Raw genomic sequence first — 24437 nt, forward strand, 5'->3', positions numbered from 1 at the left:
GTGCAGGGCCTGGGCTCGACGGCCTTCTGAGGTCCTGGCCGGCCCGCCATGCCCGCGGTCCGACAGGCAGGGCACAAGCCCTTCGTGTGTTCTCATGTGCGACTTGTGCCCTGCGCCGCCTCTCCTGGGAGATGCTGCTGCACCTCCTTGTCACCCTCCTGTGCCGCTGTGTCAGACCAACACAGCTGGCTCCTGCTCCTGTCCTTCAGGGCCGAGCCCAGACAAGAGCAACAGACCATGGCGGTCTCACCCCTGGAGCCCAGCCCTCTAGAAGAGCCCTGCACAGGTGTGGGGGTGGGGTGAGTCACCCCACGGCAGCCCCCGTCCTTGTGCCGGGAATAAGGGGAAGACGCTGAGGAGGACTGTGAATTGGATGCTGTTCAACAGTGCAAAATTCTCCTCCTCAGGGGTGCGGTTTGGATACACAGCCTGCGCTGCCGGGAGTGGCTCCTCTCACTCCACACAGCAGCCCGGGCCTGCGGTGGCTTGGGGAGCAAGGCCTGGGGACAGCGGGGCTGGCTGGAAGCCTGCAGGAGCCATGCACTGAGCCAGAGGCTGCAGCCAGGAAGACACCATAGCCAAGTCAGCAAAGCCTGTGTTAGCAAGGATGGAGGTGCTAGATGTGTGACCTCCTCCTCTTCCTTGCTCAGCTCCAGGGTCCCTCCCCCAGCACCCCACTGGCTCAGCCTTCCCCTTGCCCGTCCCTTGCTCCCAGCAGTGAGAATGCTCCTTGCTGGCAGTGTCCCTTTAATAAGAGGATGGGCTGGAACGGCCAGTTCCATGGCTGTTGGTCTGAGTAGGTGCAGGGACCAGCAAAGGATCTCATGACGGTTTACGAGGGGATAGCACCCAAAGGCTGCCCTGAGGCCCACTGCCGGCTGCAGGGGGCTGAGCCTGGACACTGAATGCCCATTAGCGTTATTTCCTAACTGTACTCGCAGATTCCCTTGTAATGTGGCAGAAGATTCCCTCTAACAGGGCCATGGGCTGGGGGAAGAGACACTGGCTTTGTTCACAAGTACGAGTGGTTGAATCCCCATTCAAGCGCAAAACGCAACTCGGCCTTAACCACGGCATCCCCTCTGCCCCCCACCTTACATCATTTTTGTTCCTTATTGAAGAAACTTTCACCACCGTTAGCCAACGTCCCCTCTAATCTTTTCCATCCCCAGGCAGATTTTCCCAGCCAGTGTGGAATAAATTTTATGTGCACTGAGGCACGCATGAACATGCACCACCACCAGAAACACAAAACCTATCTGTGGGCTCTCTGTGAAGCAGCTGGGACCCCTGGGAATTGCTCCTGAGTGGCTGCACAGGGGCACAGCTTACAGGGAGCACTGATGTATAATTACTCTCCTCACTCCCGCTGTGAATCAGGTGTGATTCAGAGAAATCACTCTGCCGCGCCCTGCCCGACGCTGCATCCATGCACCCGGAGCCCTGCTGCTGAGAGAAACATTTCAGCATCACCCCTGGCCTCAAGACCAGGTCAAGGCAGCTGCTGCTTTGGGGCTGGCGAAAGCAGAAACTGGCCCTTGGCAGCTGCAGGAACTGAATGAGCTGCAAAACTCCCACAGATGCACTCCAGTAAGGAGTACTGAGGCACAGCAGGACTGGGCCTGTGTGTGTGTGGACCCGTCTCCTTCCACAGCAATTTCCCTTGAAACGATGACAGACCGGGCCCAATGCACCATGGAAAGGCTGAGTCCCACAGTACCAAGAACTGTAGTGCTCCTCCCACGTTCAGGAGAGGGCAATACCACACCCGTACCAGCCGGCAGAACTACGCGGAGGTATGTATTATGCTGCACTCTCCAGCCAGAATCAGAGCAGTGTCCAGCCAGCCTCCCCTGGCAGCTAGCAGCCAGTGACTCAGAGGCAGGCACAGGAAACCCCACGCATAACTGAATAACTAGCCCAAAGACGACGTTATTCCCAGCCCTCTCACCCTGTGTGTTCAGCACCCAGGCCCTTGGCAGGGCACTGAGCTGCTTTCGCAATACAAAATAACCCCCCTCTGACCTGTGGAAGTCCTGTGCCTTTACAATCGCAGCCCTGCTCGGGACCCCACTGTGCCTCGCTGTCTCGTTATGGGGAGTCCCACAGCCAGAAATCACAGAACTGGCTTTGTCCCTCTCCACATGGAGCTCGTTTGTGACATGCCATCCAGCAACTTCAGAGGACGCCAGAAGACCCCTAGAGATGCACATGGAATGCACGTCCTCGGCACATGGGCTAGTGACTCCCATAGACCCCTCCTCTACCTCCGAGGCTGCAGGGAGGTGTAACTCGCCCACATTCACAAGGCTGGGTGGCATCCTTGCGTTACAGCTCCCATAAAGGCTAGCAAAGAGCCAGGAGCAGCGGTAAACACAACCGTCCGTTTGGTGAGGACTTGGGTACAGCCCAGGGGAGGCTTGCCCAGAGCTCAGCCTGGTGCAGACAGCAGAGGATGGAGCCCTTTCCCATTTTGTCCTCCCAGCCTCTCCAGTCCAGTGCATGTCCCCAGATCATGTGTTGGAGTCCAGCGACTCACTAGTTTCCTCTTCCACAGCATACAGGGATCCTGCACCACCCTGGCTCAAGCACTGACGGGAGCATTCAACTCCCATCTGTCTTCAATGACTTCTTAGGTCCTTCCAGGGCTTCAAACGGCAATGAAATGTCCTCCCTTCACCGCATCCTCTGCAGTGAGCCTCCTTGGGAGGTTTGCTCTTGAGGGAGCGAGCAGGCGTGTAGGCATTGCAATAACGGGGCGTACGTGAGCTGTGGGTCTCTGACCTCACACAGAACATCACTGCTCTGGAGCGTGGGATATTAGACAGCTGTAGGAATACAGATTCTAACTGCACCACAGAGGTGACCTCAGTCAGCCTGTTTGCAGCACAATTCTGCCACATGGCAGAGAGAGGCTCCAATAAACTTCCCCAGCTCCTGTAAATCGTAACCTGCTCCCACACCCCATAAGGCTGCACTGGAAACACCCGCAGACGTCCCCAGGCCTGGCAGGTTCTCAGCCCCTTTCAGGACCAGAAACCGATGGGGCACTTTGTCCAAAAGCTAAAACCTGGCAACCAAATCTCACCTGTACAGCGTTTGGTTTTGTAACTACGATCTGTGAACCACAGAGGGCCCCAGCAGCATGCTGCAGGACTGCATTGCTCCAGCAGTGTGGGGTTACTGGGCATTTTTTTAATCTAGGTTTGCTGCCTACTACTGGGAAATGTGGCTCCGGCTTTTGGCAACTGAAGTTAACTTGGTTTTACTCCCTCCCTCCATAAATACTAGACTTGCTACTCCTGGGTTTGGGAAGGCTAATGAATGTTTCCACAGGCCTTTGGAAATCTTGCCTTAAAAGGCTTTCGTTAATTTTTGTTTCACTTTGTATATTTCATCTGAGCAGAAGCTACATGAGAAAACAACAGATGGAACTGAACCAGGACCAGCACCTGCACTGCTAAGAGCTCCCAGAGCAGGCGCCACACCACCGAACGCTCTAGAGAGAGCTCGCCCTCAATGCCATGATCGCCCATCTCAGCTGTCATCACTAGAGCAGCACAACTGATCCTGGTGCACTTGACAGGTTGGTAGGAGTTAAATCAGGGCGCGCTCGGGATGGAGCACCACACCATATTGCTAAAAATCAGCAGCGCTTGCTCTGTGACTCTCTTTTTAATAGAGACTTGATCATCCCAGACCACGGCCTGCCCAAATGCTGACGAAAGGAAGGGTTTTGCAGGCCACAACCGGAGAGCCGCTGTGGAACAAACTGAATGAAGCCAAGCCCGATCAGCACTGGGGAGCGGCACCAGGCCTCCCTCGTCACTGAAGCTTTTCTGCCATTGCAAGAATGGCATCACAACGCTGACGCTCCCAGGAACACAACAGCCACCCTACCGGCCCAATCAACTGACCCCACAGCGCCACATCCCACCTGCTTGCACTCTGAGTCGTAAGAAGGGCCAGACCTGCCACGTGGGCCACTACAGGGATTGCAGTTGCTGCTGACTGACGTGGACGATGCTAAGACAATCCGGCGGGGTGCAGTGCAAGCCCCAAGATGGATGGAGAGTTTTGCTCTTTGGAGGAGATCATATTTATTTTGCACTTAATTATTCAATGAATAGTTTTGCATTTTCACCTGCGTTGTAGCTCTGGGTAAATAACGAGCAAACCGCCATGAAGCCTTGCATTTGTGCAAATACCTATCCCATAAACTACCCAAGCTTACACAGCTGACCTCGCAGGCTGATCATGGGTACTTTCGGCTGCCCCATTGTGCACTCTCCCCCTTATCAGGGAGCAGCTGGGTTTCGAGGGAGACACGTAGGACAGTATCAAAGACGCAGGCCTTAAATATTGCCGCAGGAAGAGCAAGGCACCAGGAGCGCTGTGGAAACTAGAATGACAGCAGCGACAACCACTGTTGGGGGCAGCTGGTGAGCGCTGTCTCTGAGCTGTGAAAGGACATCCAGGCTCCAGGGCCTTAGGCAAGTAGGTGTGCTAAGTACAAACAATTTTGCCACCTCACAAGGAGGAAGTAAAGTCCATCCAGAAAAGCAGAGAGGAGAACAAAGGCAATAAAGTAAAGTGGATAAAGGCTCCCTTTGGCCGGCGCAATCCTTGCTTTCCTCCTGTACCCATGGGACGCAAGAGCTTGCTGAGTGCTCCTCACTGCATGGAGCCAGACGACAGGGGCAGGGGGTGAGGTGGGGGCAAGGTTGTGCCAACCAACACAACAGCCAGCACATGCTTGGTGATAGCTCTCAGGCAGCCGGTCACCTACTACACTGGGTGCCCCTCAGAGCTGCTTCGACCTTCACCACACGCAGGTATTGGTCCCATCTACTCAGCCATGCCTCATTCAGGCAGTGGTACAGGAGGCAGGGTTCCTCTTACCGCGCCTTGTGGCCAGTAGCTGCAAACAGACTAGCGGACTTGCAGGAGCTGGGATTCCACAGCAGGGGACAGACCAGTTGATTGCTCCGTTCAGTTCATTGCCCCGAGGCACCTGGCACTGGCCACGGTAGGAAGACAAGATACTGGGTTAGAGGGACCATGGGTATGACCCACTGTGGCAGTTCTTATCCAGCTGTTGGAGTAGCTCATGGCAATTTGTATTACAACTGTTATTAAACCAGCTTTTATAATAACCAGATCCCTGGCTCCCTTTAAGCAGGAACCTGGGGCCTCAAGCAACTTTCAGGTGGTCAACCATGCAAGACTGACCGACTCCCAGGGTCCCAGGCCAGAAAGCTAAAGTGCATCTGTGCCAGGCTGAAGACCAGGACCCCAAGCCCTGCACTTAGGACTGTGCTGAAGCCAACACCTGAGCAACTTAGCTTTGTGGGGCTCCAACAATGGTCCTACTTGCTACCCTCGAATGCCGGCTCTGGCTTTCACATGCAGCAAGCCAGTTACAGTGAAGGTAGACCCTGGAGTTTTTATCGCATGGGGAGAGGCTCATAAAGGACAAGGGTGAGAATAAGCCCGACTGTATCCTCCTGCAGGAGAGAGAATCGACTGGTTCAGATTGTTCCTGGGTTCCAGTCCCACACTCTCTACAACACACATTAGAAAAGGGGTTTTTCTGCTTGATGATGAAGTCTCCTGAAGTGCAAGTCATGGAGGGTCCCTCCCACCCTACACTTTTGTGCTCATGCAGACGGGCTCCATTCCTGTAGAAAATGCAGGCATCTCCTCCTGGAACTTTTAAGAGCAAGAAGGAAAAGCTGAAGGAGGACTCGCCCCTATTAGCCAGCACAAGGACAAACGTAACCGCTTTGACCCAGGGCAGCGGCAGCAACTTTGCTCCCAGACAGACTAAGCGATAACTCTGACTGTAACCAGAGCCACGAGAGTCACAGTTAAGATGCCGGCGGCCAGTGGGGTCAAGTTCCAAAGCAAAGCAAGAAATCCGCCTTGTCTTCCTGAATGACGGTCTGTGTTTAGAGTCTGGACTCCCCATGCACTGCAACACTGATGTCGCCCCTCCGCCCCTACCACCGTCACTCCTGCACAGTGCGGGCCCTGCAGCATTAGTCAGCCAGCTTTGCAAGAGAAGGAAGTGACAGAACAGTGAGGGATGCTAGAGGGCACCACCGGCATCTTTCGCACACCTTCCTCCGCTCACTCTTTTCGCCACACCAGGGAGGAATCCACGCAGATAGCAGGGCAGTGGCTGAAGCCAGCAGGTCACTGCCTGTGTCCCGTCTCACTTTGGTCTTGCATGGTCTCTAGGCGGACCTCTAAGAGCTCCAGTCGTTCACATTTACAGTCTCTCCTTAGCCACCAAGGCTGAAGAAACAAATTACAAATCATTTAGCCACCACTGGCAGCCATCTCTGACACGGGATGATTGGACAGGAATTAACAGAACCTCCCTTTATGAGTACGAGGTGATGCTATTCCTTGCCCCACTTTCCTCCCCAGCGGATAGCCAATGTATGTGTGTGTTGGGGGGCGGAGGATCACCATTTCCTCAAGAGACAGCTACATGATAAGGACAAAAACAAGAAGTCCTGTGGCACCCGAAAGACTAACAGATTGATTGGAGCATAAACTGTCGTACGGAGTGGGTAGCAGACTGATATGGTTGTTGAGGGACATCATTGAAAATGTAGAAGCAGCAGTGAGAACATGCAGAGAGTTGGGAAATTGGTTTAGAACAAGTAGAGGTACGAGACAAGAAGATCCAATATCGCCGAGTATCTTCTTCATGCACCTAGAGAGAGCAATGGACAAGATTGAGGAAGAGGTAGAAGGGATACTGGTGCATAGGAGGAGAATTAACAATTTGAGGTTCACAGATGATACAGCTATCATCAAGGAAGATGAAGAGACGCTAGCGAGAACAGTGCAGGTGCTAAATGAGAAAGGGAGGTGGTATGGATGGATTATGAACATTGATAAAATGAAAACTATGATATTTGGAGATAAAGAAACAGGAAGGAAGATAAGGGTAGATGGGATCAAACTCGAGAACGTAGAGACGTTCACATATCTGGGGAGCAACATGATGCACGATCTAGAATGCAAGAAGGAAGCTGACTTGAATAACGAAAGCAAGAGCGAGTTTGAAGGTGATGGATAAGATCTGGAAAAGCAAAGCAATTAGCTTAGGAACAAAGCTGAACATCTTGAAAGCGTGTGTATTCGGCAGCATGTTGTTTGGATGTGAGATGGGTGATAATGAAAAATTCAAAGAGGAGGTTATTGGTGTTTGAGAGGAGTTGTTACACAAAGATCCTGAGAACAGGATGGATGCAGAAGGCCACCAACGAGGAATTATATATAGGAAGATACAGCCGAAAGAGAACCTACTGCAGCAGGTTATACAATGCAAGTTACAGTTATTCGGGCATATCTGCAAACTGAACAATGAACGAAAAATCAAGACCCTGGTATTCGGCATAATGGACGCTTCGAATAGGAGAGGCAGCCCTACTGAGAACGGGGAGGTTATACAGCTGATTGGTGTGGAGATAGTCTACAAAAACTAAACCACTCTGCACTGGACAGGGAAAGATGGAAGGAAGTAGAGAGCAAGGCATCGAACGCCAACAGGCGCCGAGCCCACAGCAGTTGATGATGATGATAAAGCTTTTGTGGGCAAAGACCCACTTTGTCATTGTCCACAAAACCTTATGCTCCAATAAATCTTAGTCTATAAGGTTCCACAGGACTTCTTGCTGTTTTTGTGGCTATAGACTAACACGGTGGCCCCTCCAATACCTGTTGGGATAAGGACAGGAGACAAGAAATGCTATTTGTTGCTGCTCCCTTGGATCACGAAACAGGAACTGAGAGTTCCTTCATTTGCTGAGAAGAGAAACGTGCTGCTTCAGAACACGTTACTGAAAACCAAGCCTCCTGTTCCAACTCCCCACAAGGCGTAGCACTGCAGGTACGCACATCCACACTGACAGCACTGGCGTAAGAGAAGCTTGCCATGTGTGGAAGCCAACAGGGAGTATTCTCAATGTTCAGGTTTTAAAGAGAGCTTTACAACCAATATCCAATACATGGTCCAGTGGGGCTCTCCTCTGACATCACCCTCTTGGGCACCATCAGGCCCATATGCAAGTCCTGAAGCCAATCTGTCGACCAAAATTGAAACAATGACTTCATTAAGCTTTGTTCACTTGCTGCTGGACAAATGCAAGAAGCCTGGCACACAAGGTGCCAGCGCTATTGGGAATTTTCTTTCTGTACAACCTTTCTTCTGAAGGTTTGAAGGCACTTAACACAAGGATGTCGTGAGGCTTGTCAGTCATTACGGCAGCTTACAGGCCATTGATTATACTGGAACAGAAAAGCTAAGTGATTTGCCCAAAGTCACACAGGACTCCTAGCAGAACTAGTAATATTATCTAGCTTTTTGATTTTAAGGCTAGAAAGGATCGCTGGTATCAGCCAGTGGTACACCCTGGTCTACCCTTCCGAGGGCTGTAATGCTTGGTTTAACTCTGACTATGGTGTACGGGTGTTGTTGATGCCCTGTGATATACATGAGGTCAGAGGTGTGAGCTGACGCTCCCTTCTGACCTAAAATAGTGCGACTCCTGCAGAAATCAAGATGTAGAACTTCCCTGAATTAAGTCCTATTTGACCTAGGGCACAAACACTGGAAAAACCACCCAACCTTGATTTGAACATTTCCAGTGCAGGCTCCTCCATGACTCTTCGTTAATTTAATTTTACCAATGATTAATTAGGCTCATTATTAAAAATTTGAGCATTTCCATGCTGAATTTGCTCTCCTTCAACTTTCACCATTGCATTGCCTTCTCTGCTACACTCAAGAGCAGATGGCCAAATTTCTGTTCCACAGGACTTACAGACCATGATAAGTCACTTCTCTTATATGAAGGAGACTGCACTCTCTCGAGCCTACCACAGCAAGGCGTCTTCCAATTCCTCAGTCACTCTTGTGGTTCCTCTCTGAACCATCTCCTGTGTATCACCAACTTTCCTGAACTGTTAGCACAAGTATTGGATGCAGTATCCCAGGAGCAATCACACATGCCAGATACAGAGGTAAAATAGCTTCCTCTCTCCAACTAGTTATTTCCCTTTCACCTCCAACCCTCACAATGAGAGCTCAGCTGCTTCTGCACTACCGTTCACCTTCTTTCCAGAGGCTGTTTCTCTGCCTTCCCCCCATCGCACGTCACCCTTCCTGCTGCATCACCCCTGCTTGAGGGAATCTGCAACCATTATCCACCGCCCATCGCCCCACACGGTCTCATGAGCCACTGGGAGATCAACACCCTGTCCCACCCTGGACACACACAGACACGAGAGAGAGACACACACCAGAACGATTGGGGTGAAACATTTACATTTATATTGAAATATGCACTAAACATAGTGAGTTCTACCAGTCAACGTTGCCAAAGCAGAATCACAGTTTTTCTTGGGGAAGGTTCATTCAGCTACCAACAGTGGTCAGCGCCCCCAAGAAGGAAGGTCACCATGAAGCAGGGCGGTAATTGGATTTTACATACTGTGCAAGCTTCCAGTCTTTGAGGTCCCCCACCCCGCACCTGGAGTCCTCTTGCTTGCACTCACAAGTTCAGAGATAAGGACTCTCTCCTTCCTTTCACACCTTTTCCTTTGCATTTTCTTCACTGCAATAAATATAAAATTGGCAATGCTCATACACCACAGCACAGACAAGATTCCAGGCTTCAGCATACAACTGTAAACGGTAACTAGATCATCTTAAAAAATTAAAGTTCGGAAAGGATCAGTTCTTTCACAACCAGCCAGTTACAAGGGAAGAAGTCATAAAGGCTATGCAGGGGCAGCCCAGACAAGGGTGTGCTGGGCCTGATCCCCAGAGGTGGCAAGCAGCCTACAGTCAAAATTGCAAGTGCTCAGCATGTGTGAGGACCAAACTCTAACTATGGTACAATGAGAAAGATTCCCTCCTTGCCCTCGCCAAAGGATGGGTGCTTACACCAGGATATGGCCTGGTCACTTCTAGATGGTGGCAACAGGACAGTCACTTCAACGTCCGGGACAGAAGAAACCTGCCCTTTCTTTCCACAGCAGCAGGCATGGCCAAACACAGAGGTGGTTAATACAGGTGGGAAAGACAAAACACAGCCTGGAGACGAAGGGCAGTGAACACTGACCCTTGTGTAAACAGCGTGCCCCAGTAAGACTACCAGGAGCATGAACTGCCAGACCAGCTACTCCCCTTCCGCCCAATGGAGATCAACACGCCAGAAGCACCCCAGCGCAATCTGCACCTAACCAAAGGGCACTGGCAGACAGAGTTAGAGCTTTTTATAAAAGGACTACCTTGCCAGTAAGTCACTGTCTTAGTGTGGGGACACCATGGAGAGACCTACTTAGGGCCTGAGAGTCAAACAAACATGGAACTTTTCAACCAAAGCCTACGACCGTTGAAAGCTCGCACACACCGAAGTCCTGCTGCACCCTCCCGCTCCTTCTGTAGGTACGCCCACACCGCCTGCCAAGCCTTCCTCTCCCAACCCTGGTAAAAGCTGCTCACTCTCACCCCCACAGCTCCAAACTCCTTTGCCGAGGCCTCCGCCCGTCCAGCAGAGCTGACGGACGTTTCCACTTAGCTACTGTTTCACGCCACTGGAGAAGACAGCAGTGCTGAACAAATACGCTGACTGGGCCCAGGGAGCCCACCTCCAACCAGCATTGGCCTGGGGAGATACAACCAGGACTACTACTCTCCAGCATAGCAACATCACACTGGGAACCTTTCTTCCTGGGAGGTGGAATTCTTCAGCTCTCCTGCACATCTGTAAGGCTCACGTACGCTGGAGAGTCACACCCGCTACGTGTGCAATCCAGCCAGAAAGCCTGCGCTAGCAAGTTCTACAGCAGAAGGGAAGCCCAATGGGGACACAAACGTACTCCATGCTATATTAAAGCCTGGCTTAAACAGACCTTTTTACTATAATAAAAAGGCAAACGAAGGCCACATGCACTACATATGTATTACTTTTTGTAATGTGGTGGAAAAACCAGAGAGCTAAATATCGCCTTTGCAAGGACCTCCTGTTTAACAAAAATCAGTTCCTCCTTCGTTTACCTGCCAAAAAGCAGCATGACAATTGAAGGCTGCAACCTTTATGAATCCTTCAACCACTGCAGAGGCCTGCACTGGCTGTTGCATGTTAGCCAGCTGTGGTATGAGTCACAAGGAGGGATAACACCACTGCTGAATTCCATTTATGGTAAGTAAATTAAGGAAAAACTAACTTTGTTTAAAGTATTTTTAAGTAGCAAGGCTTTGTATTGGGTCCCAAACACTTTCTTATTGAGAAGAAAAAAGTCTTCCCAGTTCACCTTTAAACCAGTGAGTTTTATACAGTCATTACACTAATTATAATTATAAGCTCCTGTATAAAAAGCTCTAGCAAGACAGAGAGTCCCTGAGAACAGGCAACTCTCAACACTAATTCCCTTTGCTGAAGGGGGAAGGGGCAACGTCCAAGAGAGGAAAAGGCTACAGACAGACTTGATTCTAGACTGCCAAAGGCCTTATTTGCTCGAATAAAACGTTTGTACAAGTAAAACAGACGCAATAAAGAAACATACATCTTAGAATTCATAAAGTATTAGATTGGTTCTTGCAAAGAGGGACTGAGTATGGATTTAAAAAAAGAGGTGTAACAGTCACACTAAAAAAAAAAAAATCAGAACTATGGACATGAACAGCACTGAACAGAATCCTGTAGCATGGCCCTCACAGTGGGATGAAGTGTCAGTTCTATGTTTCTGACAGGTTTGTGTTTGACATTTGTTGGAAAACTAAGCTCCTCAACCAAAGAACTGTTAAAAGCTGTCAATACTGTACACAAACAAAAACAAAGAGGAGGTTCTATAGGAGACATGATATTCAACAGCACCCAAATAAAACTGCCCACAATCCAAGCAACAATGAAATGAAGTTTATCACAGCTAACAGACTTCGTAAAACAGTCACATTAACAATATTTTGGAGTGTTAAATGAGTTCAGTTCACTTAACACTTTGGTTTTTATGATTCTCAATTCCAGTTAATTTTGTTTCATGCTGTTTCAAAATAAAGAGCCAGAAAGCCACAAGTGTCTCTTGAAAAGATCTTAGTAAATACAACTTTTAAAGGTGAGAACATTTTATTTAAAAAATGCACCTGTTTTGTTTTGCTTGAATGGAATGCAATTCTGGTTCTCAAGCAAATACATGGCGCATAATCCCTAGGGAAGGGAAAAGCTAAGCCAAGAGCTGCATATGGGTTATTAGAATCAGGCTGACATGGTCCTGGGGGCACCATAGAGCAATAATGCACGTGTGGGGCACAGAGGTGACAGTCTTGTTCTCATTTTAAATGAGGAATGGTTTAAAAGTAAAAATCTTCTTTAGCTAATTTCTTCCTGCAATAAAACCAGCCAGCCCCACCCTTTTACGGACAAGACCAGTTCGATGGTAGCCCTCCCCCTCAAAACACTAGATACAAACATCCAGTAACATTCTACAATGGAAAGTGCTTTAAGAAAGAAGGATTCTGTAGTGCCAGTGATAGAACTGATCTGATGAGGCTGGGATGACGTTGAACACTGACATTTGCTGATCAGGCCAGAGCAGCTTGCTTCTCCTCAGGGGTCTCCTCCAGTAGCTGCATGATCAGTTCGTGGAGAGGTTTGCAGATCTTTGCATAGCCCGCTCCCGTCAGGTGCAGAAAATCAAACATGTCATGGCAGGAGATGGCACCATCCGAGTGCACGAAGCCCCCGCTGACGTCCAGGAGCTGGACGCTGGCAAGTTTTGGGAGCGAGGCCTTTAGCAGCTGGTTCACCTTGGCATTCTTCTGCCGCAGAGGGTTTGGCTTCTCGCCTCGAGGTAGCAAGCTCTGATACAGGACGGAGGAAAGAAAAAAGTTTTGATGAGACTCTGACAAAACAGTAACTTTCCCTTTCTAGGCCCGGGCACCCATTCTGCATTCTGAGGGGGTCTACCCACAGCTGTCACTCCACCTGTGTATCTGTCTCAGCCTCTTTCAGCCCCCATTTGAAACATGGCTGAAAGCACAGTCCGAACGACACCGATGACCCATGGGCCAAATCTGCCACTTTCCACCAGTGCTACTTGGTTTGGCTTTCGCATTCTTATTGGCTGTTTATGCCCTCTTTTAATACGGTTTTAACTGATGGTCAGGCAGCTCCCATAGCTGAAGAGGAGAGATGGTCTAAGCTGTTCACGCACAGGATCAGAACTGGTAATTCTCAAGTTCCACTCCCGACTCCGACTCCTTTCCCTGCCTTGGTTTCTCTGATTTGGACAGCAATGCCTCTAATGAGAAGATAATACGTACCTCTCTGAAGGGCTGGGAAAGACAGATACCACTGAAAAAGCTCACAGAAATGGAGAGTTTAGCATAAATAAAGTTACCATGCTCTCCTCAACATGCACAGGTAACTCCCAATAGCATTGGAAGAGGAGGACCAAGAACACATAACAAAGGTGATAAGATGATGTTGCCACAGCCCTCGGATGTCATACCAAGACAATAACTTTGGCCTGTGGCTGCTGGGTATTGATCAGCCGCACGATGGCCTCGATTCCTCCTGCTACTTCCTCTGCTGTATTTTCATGGTTATTTGTTCCAACCCAGACAACAATGACCTGCGAAGAGGAAACAGGATCTATGCAGCAAGTTTAGCACTCCACTCAAAACACACACAAAGGAGCGGCTGTAGCAGCTATTCCGGCTAGTTCAACAGCTCAGGCCTGGCCTGTCTGCAACCAACTGGAGAAACTAATTACAAATTAGGGTTGGGTATTAAAGATCCCAAACTGCCAGCTTTGCGGACCTTTGAATAATTACTGACCAATTTAAGACTCCTCTCTCTCTCACCGAGTACAGAACCAGAGTCACAGTAAAGGAAAGCCGTCCCGATCAGCACATGAACAGGAACTGACATTTCTGCACTGTGCTAATTCAGACTCTTAGTTTACCTTCTATCTTGCCCACCCCTAAAACGTAATAAGTGCATGTGACGCAGGTGGAAAGCACCACACATGAAGGGGCTTATTTGTTTGTAAAGCACCAAACAGTCGGGGCTCTCAGAGGAAACCAGTTTACAGCACTTCTTTACTTCTAAACCTTAAAACTTAGAGTAGGGTCATGAACATGCCCAAGAGTGGTGACCTCAAGCGAAGCTGGGCTGTAGCTTATGTACTGCAGGCATCTGCATAGCCACCCATGCCACCACACCTCGGTACGCTGCATATCTTTTAGAACATATTATCAGCTGTGTGCCTCATTGAGATAGACAGGAATGAACAAACTCCAATTAGCATAACTGTAAAAGTCAGAAAAGCATAAGGAACAGCTAAATGCCGTGTGCATTTCCTAAAAGAAACTTAAGGAGACGTTTGGGGCTAGGGCACAGGATTTTGAGTGCATTGTTGATGCTGTGAGCAAAAGCAGCTGTTGCTTGCTACTTGATTCCTTCTGTGTTGACACACAGGACTTTGTACTTTCCTTGTAAATACACAAGATTGCAGCAAAGCACCAACCTGACAGTTATGCTTCTCCTCCTAACTGGAACCTCCCCAGAGCCATGACTATCTGCTCAGGTTAAAAAGGGCAACAGATGAAAAAACAATTCTATATACACTTTAGGGAGTTGACCCTCATGGATAATACTTATGCAACATATATCGACATCCCCTTCACAAAGCTCTGCTAATAGACTTCATAATAGTGCCTGTTTCTTTCCTCAATAGATCTCAAAGCACTTAACTGTTTTTAAGGTATTTTGCTTGCAACAGCCTTACGAGAATGTTTCTCCAGATCCAAATCTGACTGGAAGGGAACTGAGGTACAGGAAGGCTAAGTGATTTGCCCAAGGTCACACAGGGTCCCTGGTGGAGGAAGGAACTGACCCTGGTCTCCCACATGCTAAGCCAGTGTCCTAATCACTGGATCATTCTTCCATCTGATTATCCCTCCTTACGCAATCCTGATCTACATCATGCTCTCCTCTTCCAAACTCTCAGTGCTCTGGAGTAGAGACCATCATCTCCAGCAAATTTGATCAGTTCTCCCTAGTGACTACAAAGCCATCAACAAATCGGTTTATCTTCAACTTGCTCAATTTGCAACTACACTTCGAGAGGTACAAGTATATTGTAGAACCCCAATGGACCCTTAATTCCCCACAACACACGCTTGAAATACTCTACTTAGCTGACTAAAACCTAGGCTGGTACATCACATGTATTCAGTGCCAGCTTTCACTTGGCTCAGTAGCTCCTTTTACAGAGGAGCTCTGCAAGAAGCACCTAGCAGTTCGTTGGTTGGAAAGGGACAGTACTTTGATACCTTCAGCTCTGTATTAAACAACACACGTGGCTTTTTTCTAAAATGAAAAACAAACATAAAAGCCAACTCTCTGCGTGTTTATACCTTGGGTTTAATGTTCTCCAATTCACCATTCTTCAGTCTCCATAGAACATGCGCTGTCGTGTCCCCTCCAATCCCAAAATTCAACGCATGAAGGGGTGAGAAAAGCTCTCGCCATATCTGTAACCAGAATCCAATCCACTGTTTTAGATCAAGATTAAATCCTTCGGCATCAACAATAAAACACTTTACGTAAACCGGTAGCTCAGGGAATGATACATTCCAAGTGAGCGACACTATTTTCCAAGAGAGAAGGGCTGCCTGTGAAAGCATACCCTTTTCTATCAGGAGCGGTGCAATCCCGGCACACATAAAGAGGGAGCCGACACAGAAAGATCTCTTTTGGGCCTGTCCACAAGGGATGTGGATGGCCTAGAAAGCGAGCCCTCTTCAGACTATCACAGAGACAGTCAGAGTTCAGCTAAACGTGGGACTTTAGAGGAGGGGAAGCAAATATTGAAGGAACTCCATTTACTGCCTAAGCAGCACCAAGCCTAGAGCTACACGAGTTACATTGGACAGTAACACTTTCAGAGCAAAGTGTTCGCTAGCCATTACTGATGAAATAGTGGATGAAGGGACGGCTTCCAAAACACACCAAACATCTAAAAGTTATCCGAGTTGCTGCCGTTCCTAATCTCTGACTTTGGGATCACCCCTAGCACAGTCTCTGCCAGCAGAGGGACAAGCATGCAAGGATTCTGCAAGCAAGAGGCTTAAATTGAAATTCACTGGTTACGCTGATACACCAACTTTCGTATTTGTTCTGTTGTGAGACAGGGAAACTCTGTCACTTGGTTCTTAAAAATGGAGTCACACCGGAAGTGGGAGAGGCACAATAGTGAAGGCAGTGTGGGGAGCGGAGAGGATACAATTCAGTTAAATCTACAAAAAGGGTTAACACAGCTACTGCAGAGGAAGGAAGGCAAAGTGACAAGGAGACAGACAGAAGACAGATCTGTACAGTGAAACTAAGAAGGCTGCAAATCAGCTCAGGGAAAGAGGGGTGTGGTAAAGGTTCCAAATGAGAGCTGGAATGGGACACAGCAAGGCCACAGCAAGCACAGGGAGAAAGGAAGGGATCAAGGTTTGGGGAAAAAAGCTAAAGAAGTGGAGGCAAAATTAGACAGGGCAGGAGGAGAGGGAGGCACTGTCTCTTAAACATGTTCCCCAGCTGCTGGTCTAAAGGTGATAGGGAGGCACCAGCTCACTCATCTCACTCCAGGACTTCATCCCCTCCAGCAGTACCTCATATTGCTGTAACAACTGCACCATGGAATCACCCACAAACAGCACATCTGGCTCCTTGTCCTTGCAGTCCATGACAAATCTGTTGTGCTGTTTAAAAGAAAGCAGCAGTGTAAACTCCAGCTGACAGTTTCCCCTGTGGTAGCACAGAAAGTGATAGTTGCCCAACCAGTTCCTCTGCTGCTAAATTTTGTGACTTTCCATCCCATCTGCCCCTCAGGCACGTACCTTTAGGTTAACTCCTTAACTGCTAGATCCTTCCCCTCTGCCTGGCACAGACAAGTTGTGACATTTTAAATGGCTACTCGTTAAGCCATGGTTTCCCAAACTGGGGGGTGGGCGGGCCATGAAGAAATTCCTGTGGAAGTGTGAGGTGACCCAGCCCCGCCCGTCATTCCCCCACCCCAAGACAGAGCTGGCCTTTGCCTCTGGCTCTCAGCCCCTGCCATTTTGTGTAGGTGACCCAGCACAGCTGCTGTAAAAAGCAAGCAGCTGCGAAGACCCACGTGGAGCTAGTTACCTCCTGCAAAGGTGAGTGAGTGTGGTTTGGCGGGGGGGGGGGAGGAGAAGAGGAGAATGGGTTTAGATGGGAGGGCTGGGGGTGCCTGGCTTGTGGGAGGGGGAATGGGGTAAGAGCAGGGAGCTGATGATGCCTGGCTTTCGGGGAGAAGAGGGACTCAGGCGGGTGGCTTGTGGGCCTCAGGCAGCTGGCTCATGGGGCTTGGGCTGGTGGGCAGGTGGCTGGGCAGCTGGCCCCAGCAGCACAGGGGGTGGGGTAGGTGGCTGGCCCCAGGGGCATAGGGCCTTGGCACCTGCTGGGTGGCTGGCCCCAGCAGTTGGCAGGCGGACGGCTGGCTGGCCTCGGCAGCACAAGGCTTGGTCAGCTCAGGCAGGCGGCTCTAGCAGCACAGTGCTCAGGTGGGCAGGCAGGCAGCTGGCACAGGCAGCTCTGGTGCTGGCCCGCTGGGGTTGAACCAGGCACCCGCGAGGGGTCAAGAGAAACTATTTGTGCTTATTTTTAATTTTAAATTACATTTTTATATCGAGTTTTTGTGTTTATCGTAAAGCACGAATTGAATGTTTTGTTAAAAGCGGGGTTGGATGGTGGTAAAGAAAAGGTGGGGGAGGGCGTGAGGGCTTCTCAAAAATCAAAAGGGGGGGGTGTGATGCCAAAAAGTTTGGGAATGACTGCCTTAAGTGACCCATTCAGCTACATTACAAATTCCACACAAAGGAGGGGTTTGTCGGCAGTGGTATGCTCAGCGGCGCTAAATCCATAGACATTCAGCTTATTGCTTAGTTACAACATCAGTCAGTTATTGGTTAGTTACAATATAAGTCTCCTCAGCCTGCCTGGGAGAAGGTTTAATAACCTAGTGATATGAACTAGAGACTCCATTCAGCTTGTCTCAAGCTTTGTCACTGCCTGGCTGTATAACACCCTTCAATGCTCTCCAATGGGCTTTGTTTGTTTGTTTTAAAACAACTGATTGGCAATTCTTCTCCACTAATAAGCTAGCTCAAATATCGTTTTGGAACTGTTCCAAACTGTGGTTTTCAGGTCATACCACAAAGCTGCTTTTCACCAATTTTATCACGGCAGGTTAGCGGAACCCATCAATGACAGCGCTAACGTCTGAATGGCTGAGCTGCACCAGCAGTACAACCAGAAACATAAGCACCTGTCTTGCCTCAAAACCTCCTCCTACGAAGAATCCTATCAGTTTTACCTGCGACATCCACCTGTCATCTCCTTGAATATCTTCAGCTGCATGTGGAACTGCTGCTGGGTTTGAGTCTCCCTGGCTCATTCTATTCCTGTTGAAAGAGCATTTAATACACGTTAGTCTATACACTCAGAATCAAAATTTAATTCTGACTCTTGAGAGGCCAGAGCTGTTGCTGTAGGCTAGTATAAGAAGTCAAGTCTAGCAGTGGCTTGGTTGAAAGAACCGCTTTTCCAGACATTTGTAACTAAAAACGTGCATGTGTTCTGCTGAAAGATGTTTGCAAAACTCACTTAAGCACATTTGATTCCACGCAGGAATCCCAAATTGCTCCGTAGCATGATCTTGGGGAAACCACTCTACTGACTTGTGATTAGTGACATCCAGACTGGAGAAAGCAACCTTTTAATAATAAAAGCAAGGTCATTTTACTGCAATCTTCGCATCAGCATCAATCTCACCCAAGTTCATTTTTTACAGTATATACATGCTAACTATCACAGGATTTGCCACTACTAGCACAATACCCAGATGACAAATGCACATACATGAATCAGATTTCAAATGACAGTGTACCCGAGCTCCACTGACTGAAGAGAGTCTAAGCAGAAAACATGAGAATGACAACACAGAGCTGGCATCTCTGAAGCAGCTTTAAATGCAGTTCTGTGAAATAATACAAAAAACTGGATTCTGAAGCCAGTGTGGTAGTCTAGTGGACAACACCATTAGCCAACACACAGGAGAAAGAGGTGAATGTCACTTGGGAAAGAACGGAATGGGGCTCCGATATGCAGCTGTGAACAAGTTGGGGGAAAGGCTTGGAACCCTCACTTTGGTAAAGCTAGTTTTGTATTATATGCATAATGTAGCCAGACCAGGTGGTCTCTTTGGCACTTGCAAACAGGGCCAGGGAATACACATATCCTAGGGCCAGGGACCACAAGTCATAAAAATACATTTTAAAAAAAATTGTTTTGAAGTATTTTCATATTTAACTCTACAGAGTAATCCTTCCCTTAGAGCGGCATCTAGAGAAAAACAACAAACTGGGGAGACTAATTTTGAAATCTTTTTCAACCAAATGTCATTAGTGACTGATACAGTAACCCCCTGAGTTATGGAAAGCTTGCATTCCTGGCCAACCTCATGTAACTCAAATTTTGTGCAAGTTGGAATGAGCCAGGAACCAGGTGGCCATCTGGCTCTCAGCCCTGTGCTGGTCAGTTTCCTGGCTGACAGAGAGGCAGGGACCTGGGAACCATCGCTGGTCAGTTTCCCTGCTCCTCTGAGTGGCCGGGAGCTGCTACCTGGCAGCCCAGAGCCAGGCACCAGCTCCCCACCAATGAAAGTCACGTTAACCCAAGATATACGCAAGGCCAGTGCACATATCTCAGGGTTCTACTCTACAGCAAGGTAATCTTAACTGCCATCTTGCATTCTCTTAATTTGTGCTTGATACATGTACATACTGTGAAATATTCTTAAAATTACATCATTTTTGACTACAGACCATTCTTCCCAAGAAGAGATTTCACTCTTGCCAGAACTGCAATTTGCACACTATGATACAGTGAAACCTTGGCATTCGTAATAGATTAGGAACAGAGAGAACCAGTGAGCCAAGTCGACCACAGAAGTGGGAACTATTATACCATCGCAAAGAAAACTATTTTGGAAAATAATTTTATATGTAACAATCCAACCTGCCCCATCTGCTCTGCCCACAAATAACTGAGTCTACCACAACATTTACAAGCTGCTTTATGATGTTCAAGTGCTAAACACACATTGTGCATTAGTCTCACTGGCACACATCAATACAAAGAACTCCAAGGCGAGTAACTGGAAGGAGCACATGGCGTCCTCACAAAGCAAACCTTTCCTGGCACAAGAGGTGACGAACAATATTTACTCCAACCTCTTTTTCTTTAAGTCACACAGCCTTTATTCTAACCTTTTCTTGCCTTAAATCACACCACCTTAGGTAAACATTTATCCCCATGTCTCAGAGCAGACCACACAGCTTAGCACTGGAAGGAGAATTTGACAAAACTAGGCTTACACAATCTACGCCCTCTTCACAACAGGAAGTGCTCGTGTTAATGGCTGATAACCACAGATATTGTTATGGAAACAAAGGGTTTGAGGCCCAACAGCACTCATTTAGGTGAGAACAGTTTCAAATTTCCTGAAGCCTTCTGGGTCAATGTTGTCCTAAAGTGAATGAAGTGAAAGATCTCCTGCACGCCAAATCAGAGGATGGCGTCTTTCAGCCTTGTGCTGCAGTCGTAAATAAATTATGCTCCTGAGAAAGGAAAAAACTCAATTCAGAGAGCACCTTTCATGCTGGTTCAGACCTGTGGTCAATCCATCTAGTTCAATATCCTGTCCTTGGCACGAGTCAGCATCAGAAGCTTCAGAGGAAAGCCATGAACTCCACAACAGACAGATGTAGGATAATCAGACTTCAAAATCTCATGCAGTTCCTTAACAGTTAGATTTTATATTCCTTTCAACACTTTTTGGGGGTGAGCAGCACAGTCTATTAGAAAAAACATTCTTATCTAGATAAACAGTGAACTCCTTTTTCAACCCAGCGTAGTTCAGGAAGAAGGGTACGATTTCAGAAGATGAGATCTAAGCTGTTGCTGTGGAAAACCAACTTAACAATCCCTTGGAAAACTCAGTTACATGATTTGCACTAATAACCTAAATAACCCAAAACAAACACAAGTTTCACAACAGCCCCATCAACACATCTCTGGCAAGAACTTAGGTTGAAATCCTTCTGGTTGCCACAGATAATTGTTTCATGATTGCAAAGCATGCAGGTGCGTGTTGTGCACAAAGTCTCACTTAAATAACTAAACAGCGGCTTGCGCTTGCAATAGCAAGAAGCATTAGTGTTGACAGGTTCAGGGATTTTTCCAGAAGCCCATTACTAAGTTTCCACCCATGCCACAATGGCCAGCTCCTCTTCCAGTGTAATATTAATTACGCACATATGGCATCAGAGACTCAAATGTAATTTTGTGTGATGCTGGGAAATACAAGGTAATGGGAATCAGCCATGAACATGTGTAATAAAGATGCTGGTCTCCCATACGCAAGCATAGGGGGTTAACCCTACACCAGACAAAAGATGTTTACGCATCCAGATGTGTGTGCAAGACATTAGAGCTCTCTCTAACCTGCATCAGAAGACTGCTCTGCAGTATACTACAGGTAGTAGTTCTGGAATATAGGTCAATGTGAAATGAATTCTAAGAATTCTCTTCTACCCCTTAACAGGAATTCCTTCTCTTTACTCCTCTACCCCATTATGATTACAAAGATTACAGTTGGCAATCAACCTCCCCCTTTTGAATGAAGTAGGAATGATGAATTTTTAGACCCAATCAAGCAGAAGCAGCCAAATTGTGAGGAAAAGAAGCACATCTTTAAATATTTGACAGTTACCACCGAGGGAGAAAAGTGGCAAAACTGTTAGCATCAGATAGTGTCCCAGTGTCAAAGTCCCTCGAACCACACAGGAAATCATAACCTGGAAAAGCCTGAAGTTCCATATTCAAAGTAACAGATGTACATCATTTCCATTCTGCCCTTGCAAAGGCAGATGATAATTCTCTAAGAGTGCATCCCTTCTGTTTGGTTTCATCACTGTTTTAAAAGGTAAAGTGAATAATAAAAAGTTTATATAAAAGCCTGAGGTCATACAAAAATGGAGGTTCACTAGATCAGTAAGAACAACGAGAAGTCTTGTGGTCCCTTACAGACGAACAGATTTCTTTCGAACATACACTTTTGTGGGCAAAGACCCACTTTGACAGATGCATGTGCAAACCAGCAGTTGTGTACGAAAAACAGTAGTGGTGCACAGGATTAGCCTGTAGGTAGCGTGAAAGTTCATTTCCTAAAGACCATACAGCAAATAGCACACTAAGCTCATTTCATTACTTTCTTTCAAGACTATGTTGAAGCACATTGGTAGGTGCAATTCGCAGCATGCTGACTGTTTTAGGGACAAACAGAAGACTTCAGCCTCCTGGACGTCGACTCAATATCTCAAATACCCGCATTTCCAGATCTGAAAAAGTGGGTCTGTTCCACAAAAGCCCCTCACTTAATACATTATTTTGTTAATCTTTAAAAGTACTACAGAGCTGACTTTTTTTTTTTTGGTTTTGTTTTGCACCAGAAAGCCAGTTTTCACGAGACACGACAAAGGAAGAGTAAGTAAGGTAAGTAAGTACGTTTGGACTCGGGGGGTACAGAACTCCCACTCGCTTTCTACCAATTAGGAGTGAGAATCGGTGAGAAACAGATTCTGGATTTCTATGCCGTTAAGAGGCCTGCGACGGAGGGGGACGACAGTGTTGGCCAAACTGGCCCAAGCAGAACGCAGGGTGCGCAACCACCCCAGAGGGGACCCTGCGCCGCTAATGCACAGGGGAAAGGTTCGCCACTCAAGCGCCTTCTCGCACAGCCACCTGCGGCGGCCGCACACGAAGCGGTAACAACGCCCACCCCCCGTCGCTGAAGCGCCTTTTCGGAGCGGCCCCCTCGGCGCTCAGGGAGCAGCAGCCCCCTGGGGACCGCCCCACCCCGGCCCCATCAGCGCTTGCCCGCGGCCCAGCAGGCCGGGAGAGAGACACAATAGCCCCCGGCCCGCACGGCAGGTGCGAGGCGCAGGCGGGAACGCAGCGCGGCGCAGGCCCCGCGCCCTCGGGAGGGCTCCCTGCGGACGGGCGTGGCGGAGCCCGGACGGGGCCGTTACCGCCCGCTGTCCCCGCCCCCAGGAGGCGGCTGGGTACAGGCCCCCGCCCGGGCCTAGGGCGCAGCGCGCGCCCCCCGGGCCGCCCAGGCTGCGGGACGGGGACGCTGAGCAGGCCCGGCCCCGCGCCGCTCGCCCCCGGCCCCGGCCCCGGCCCGGCTCTCACTCACGCCGGCTGCGTCTCCCCCCGCGTCTCCATCTCACTCTCGGGCGGGCGCCTCCCTCCCCCGCGGCCCCCAGACTCCCGCTGCGCCTGCGCCCCGACGCTGCTTCCGCTTCCGTTCACTCACACAGGACCAATCGCCTGCCGGCAGTGCCGGAAATCCCGCCCAGCCCGTTTCCGACCTCCCTCTTTCCCCGCCCCCTAGGGGGCGCCCGCTCGCGGGCCGTGGTGCTGCGGGGGCCGGCCCAGCCCGTGCCCGGTGCGGGAGCCCTGCGCACCCCCGGCCCTAGCTGGCGCCGAGGCGGGGCACGTGCAGGTTTGCAGCGGTGCGTGCGCGTCCCCGGGCACCGGCCCGAGGCGGCACTGCGGGGAGCGCCCGCGCATGCCGGTGCCCATTGTGTGTCCCTGCAGGGCCCGGCAGAGCCGTCCCCTCTCGGCCGCTCACCGCCCTGACAGGCGCGCCCGGGCCAGCGTCCGTCCCCATCCGCGCAGCCACGGATGGGCCCACCCGCCGCGCATCTGTCGGGGGCGGGGGGGGGGGGGGTCGAGCCATTGTTATCTTGACCTTCACAGTATCCTTTGTGAAGGAGTTCCACAGCCTGCCCGTGCATTGTGCTAAGAAGTACCTCGTTCTCTTTGTTTTAAACCTGCTGCCTATGGATTTAATCAGATGTCTCACGAGTTCTTGCGTCAAGAGGGGGAACTAGCACCTTATGTCCTGTTTCCGTTCCAGTCATGATGTCACAGACCTCCATCATATCTCCCCCTTAGCCATCCCTTTTCCAAGCTGGAAAGTCCCAGTCCTATGAATCCCTCCTCATACTGAAGCCATTCCATACCTCTCATAATTTTTGTTTCCCTTGTCAGTACCTTTTCAAATTCACATGTATCTTTTTTGAGATCAGATGATATCTGTACATAGTATTCAAGAGGTGGGTGTACCATGGATTTTGTTTATATAGAGACAATGTGGTATTTTCCAGCTTCTTATTTTTCCCTTTCTCAAAGATTTCTGACCTTCTGTTAGCTTTTTTGACTGCTACTCCATATTGAATGGATGTTTTCAGTTATCTATCC

At 49.1% G+C, this 24437-nt stretch overlaps 1 protein-coding gene across 4 annotated transcripts; it reads right to left on the minus strand.

Annotated features, from left to right (window-relative positions):
* Positions 1-9333: 9333 nt before the first annotated feature.
* PAFAH1B2 (platelet activating factor acetylhydrolase 1b catalytic subunit 2) lies at positions 9334-24025 on the minus strand. 4 transcript variants are annotated; one of them, XM_074976988.1, is made up of 6 exons: positions 23987-24025; positions 18424-18511; positions 16694-16783; positions 15449-15565; positions 13537-13659; positions 9334-12886 (listed from the first exon to the last, which is right to left on the minus strand). In XM_074976988.1, exons 2-6 carry the CDS (start codon positions 18502-18504, stop codon positions 12608-12610), a joined length of 690 nt encoding a protein of 229 aa, XP_074833089.1. In that variant the 5' UTR covers positions 18505-18511; positions 23987-24025; the 3' UTR covers positions 9334-12607. The 4 variants fall into 4 exon arrangements, with proteins under 4 accessions (XP_074833089.1, XP_074833086.1, XP_074833088.1 ...); XM_074976985.1 differs by lacking the exon at positions 23987-24025 and adding an exon at positions 23368-23437; XM_074976987.1 differs by lacking the exon at positions 23987-24025 and adding an exon at positions 23364-23389.
* Between the last annotated feature and the right edge of the window lie 412 nt (positions 24026-24437).

This window comes from Carettochelys insculpta, chromosome 25 (assembly GCF_033958435.1).
Source record: "Carettochelys insculpta isolate YL-2023 chromosome 25, ASM3395843v1, whole genome shotgun sequence".
In the NCBI taxonomy this organism is placed as follows: domain Eukaryota; kingdom Metazoa; phylum Chordata; order Testudines; family Carettochelyidae; genus Carettochelys; species Carettochelys insculpta.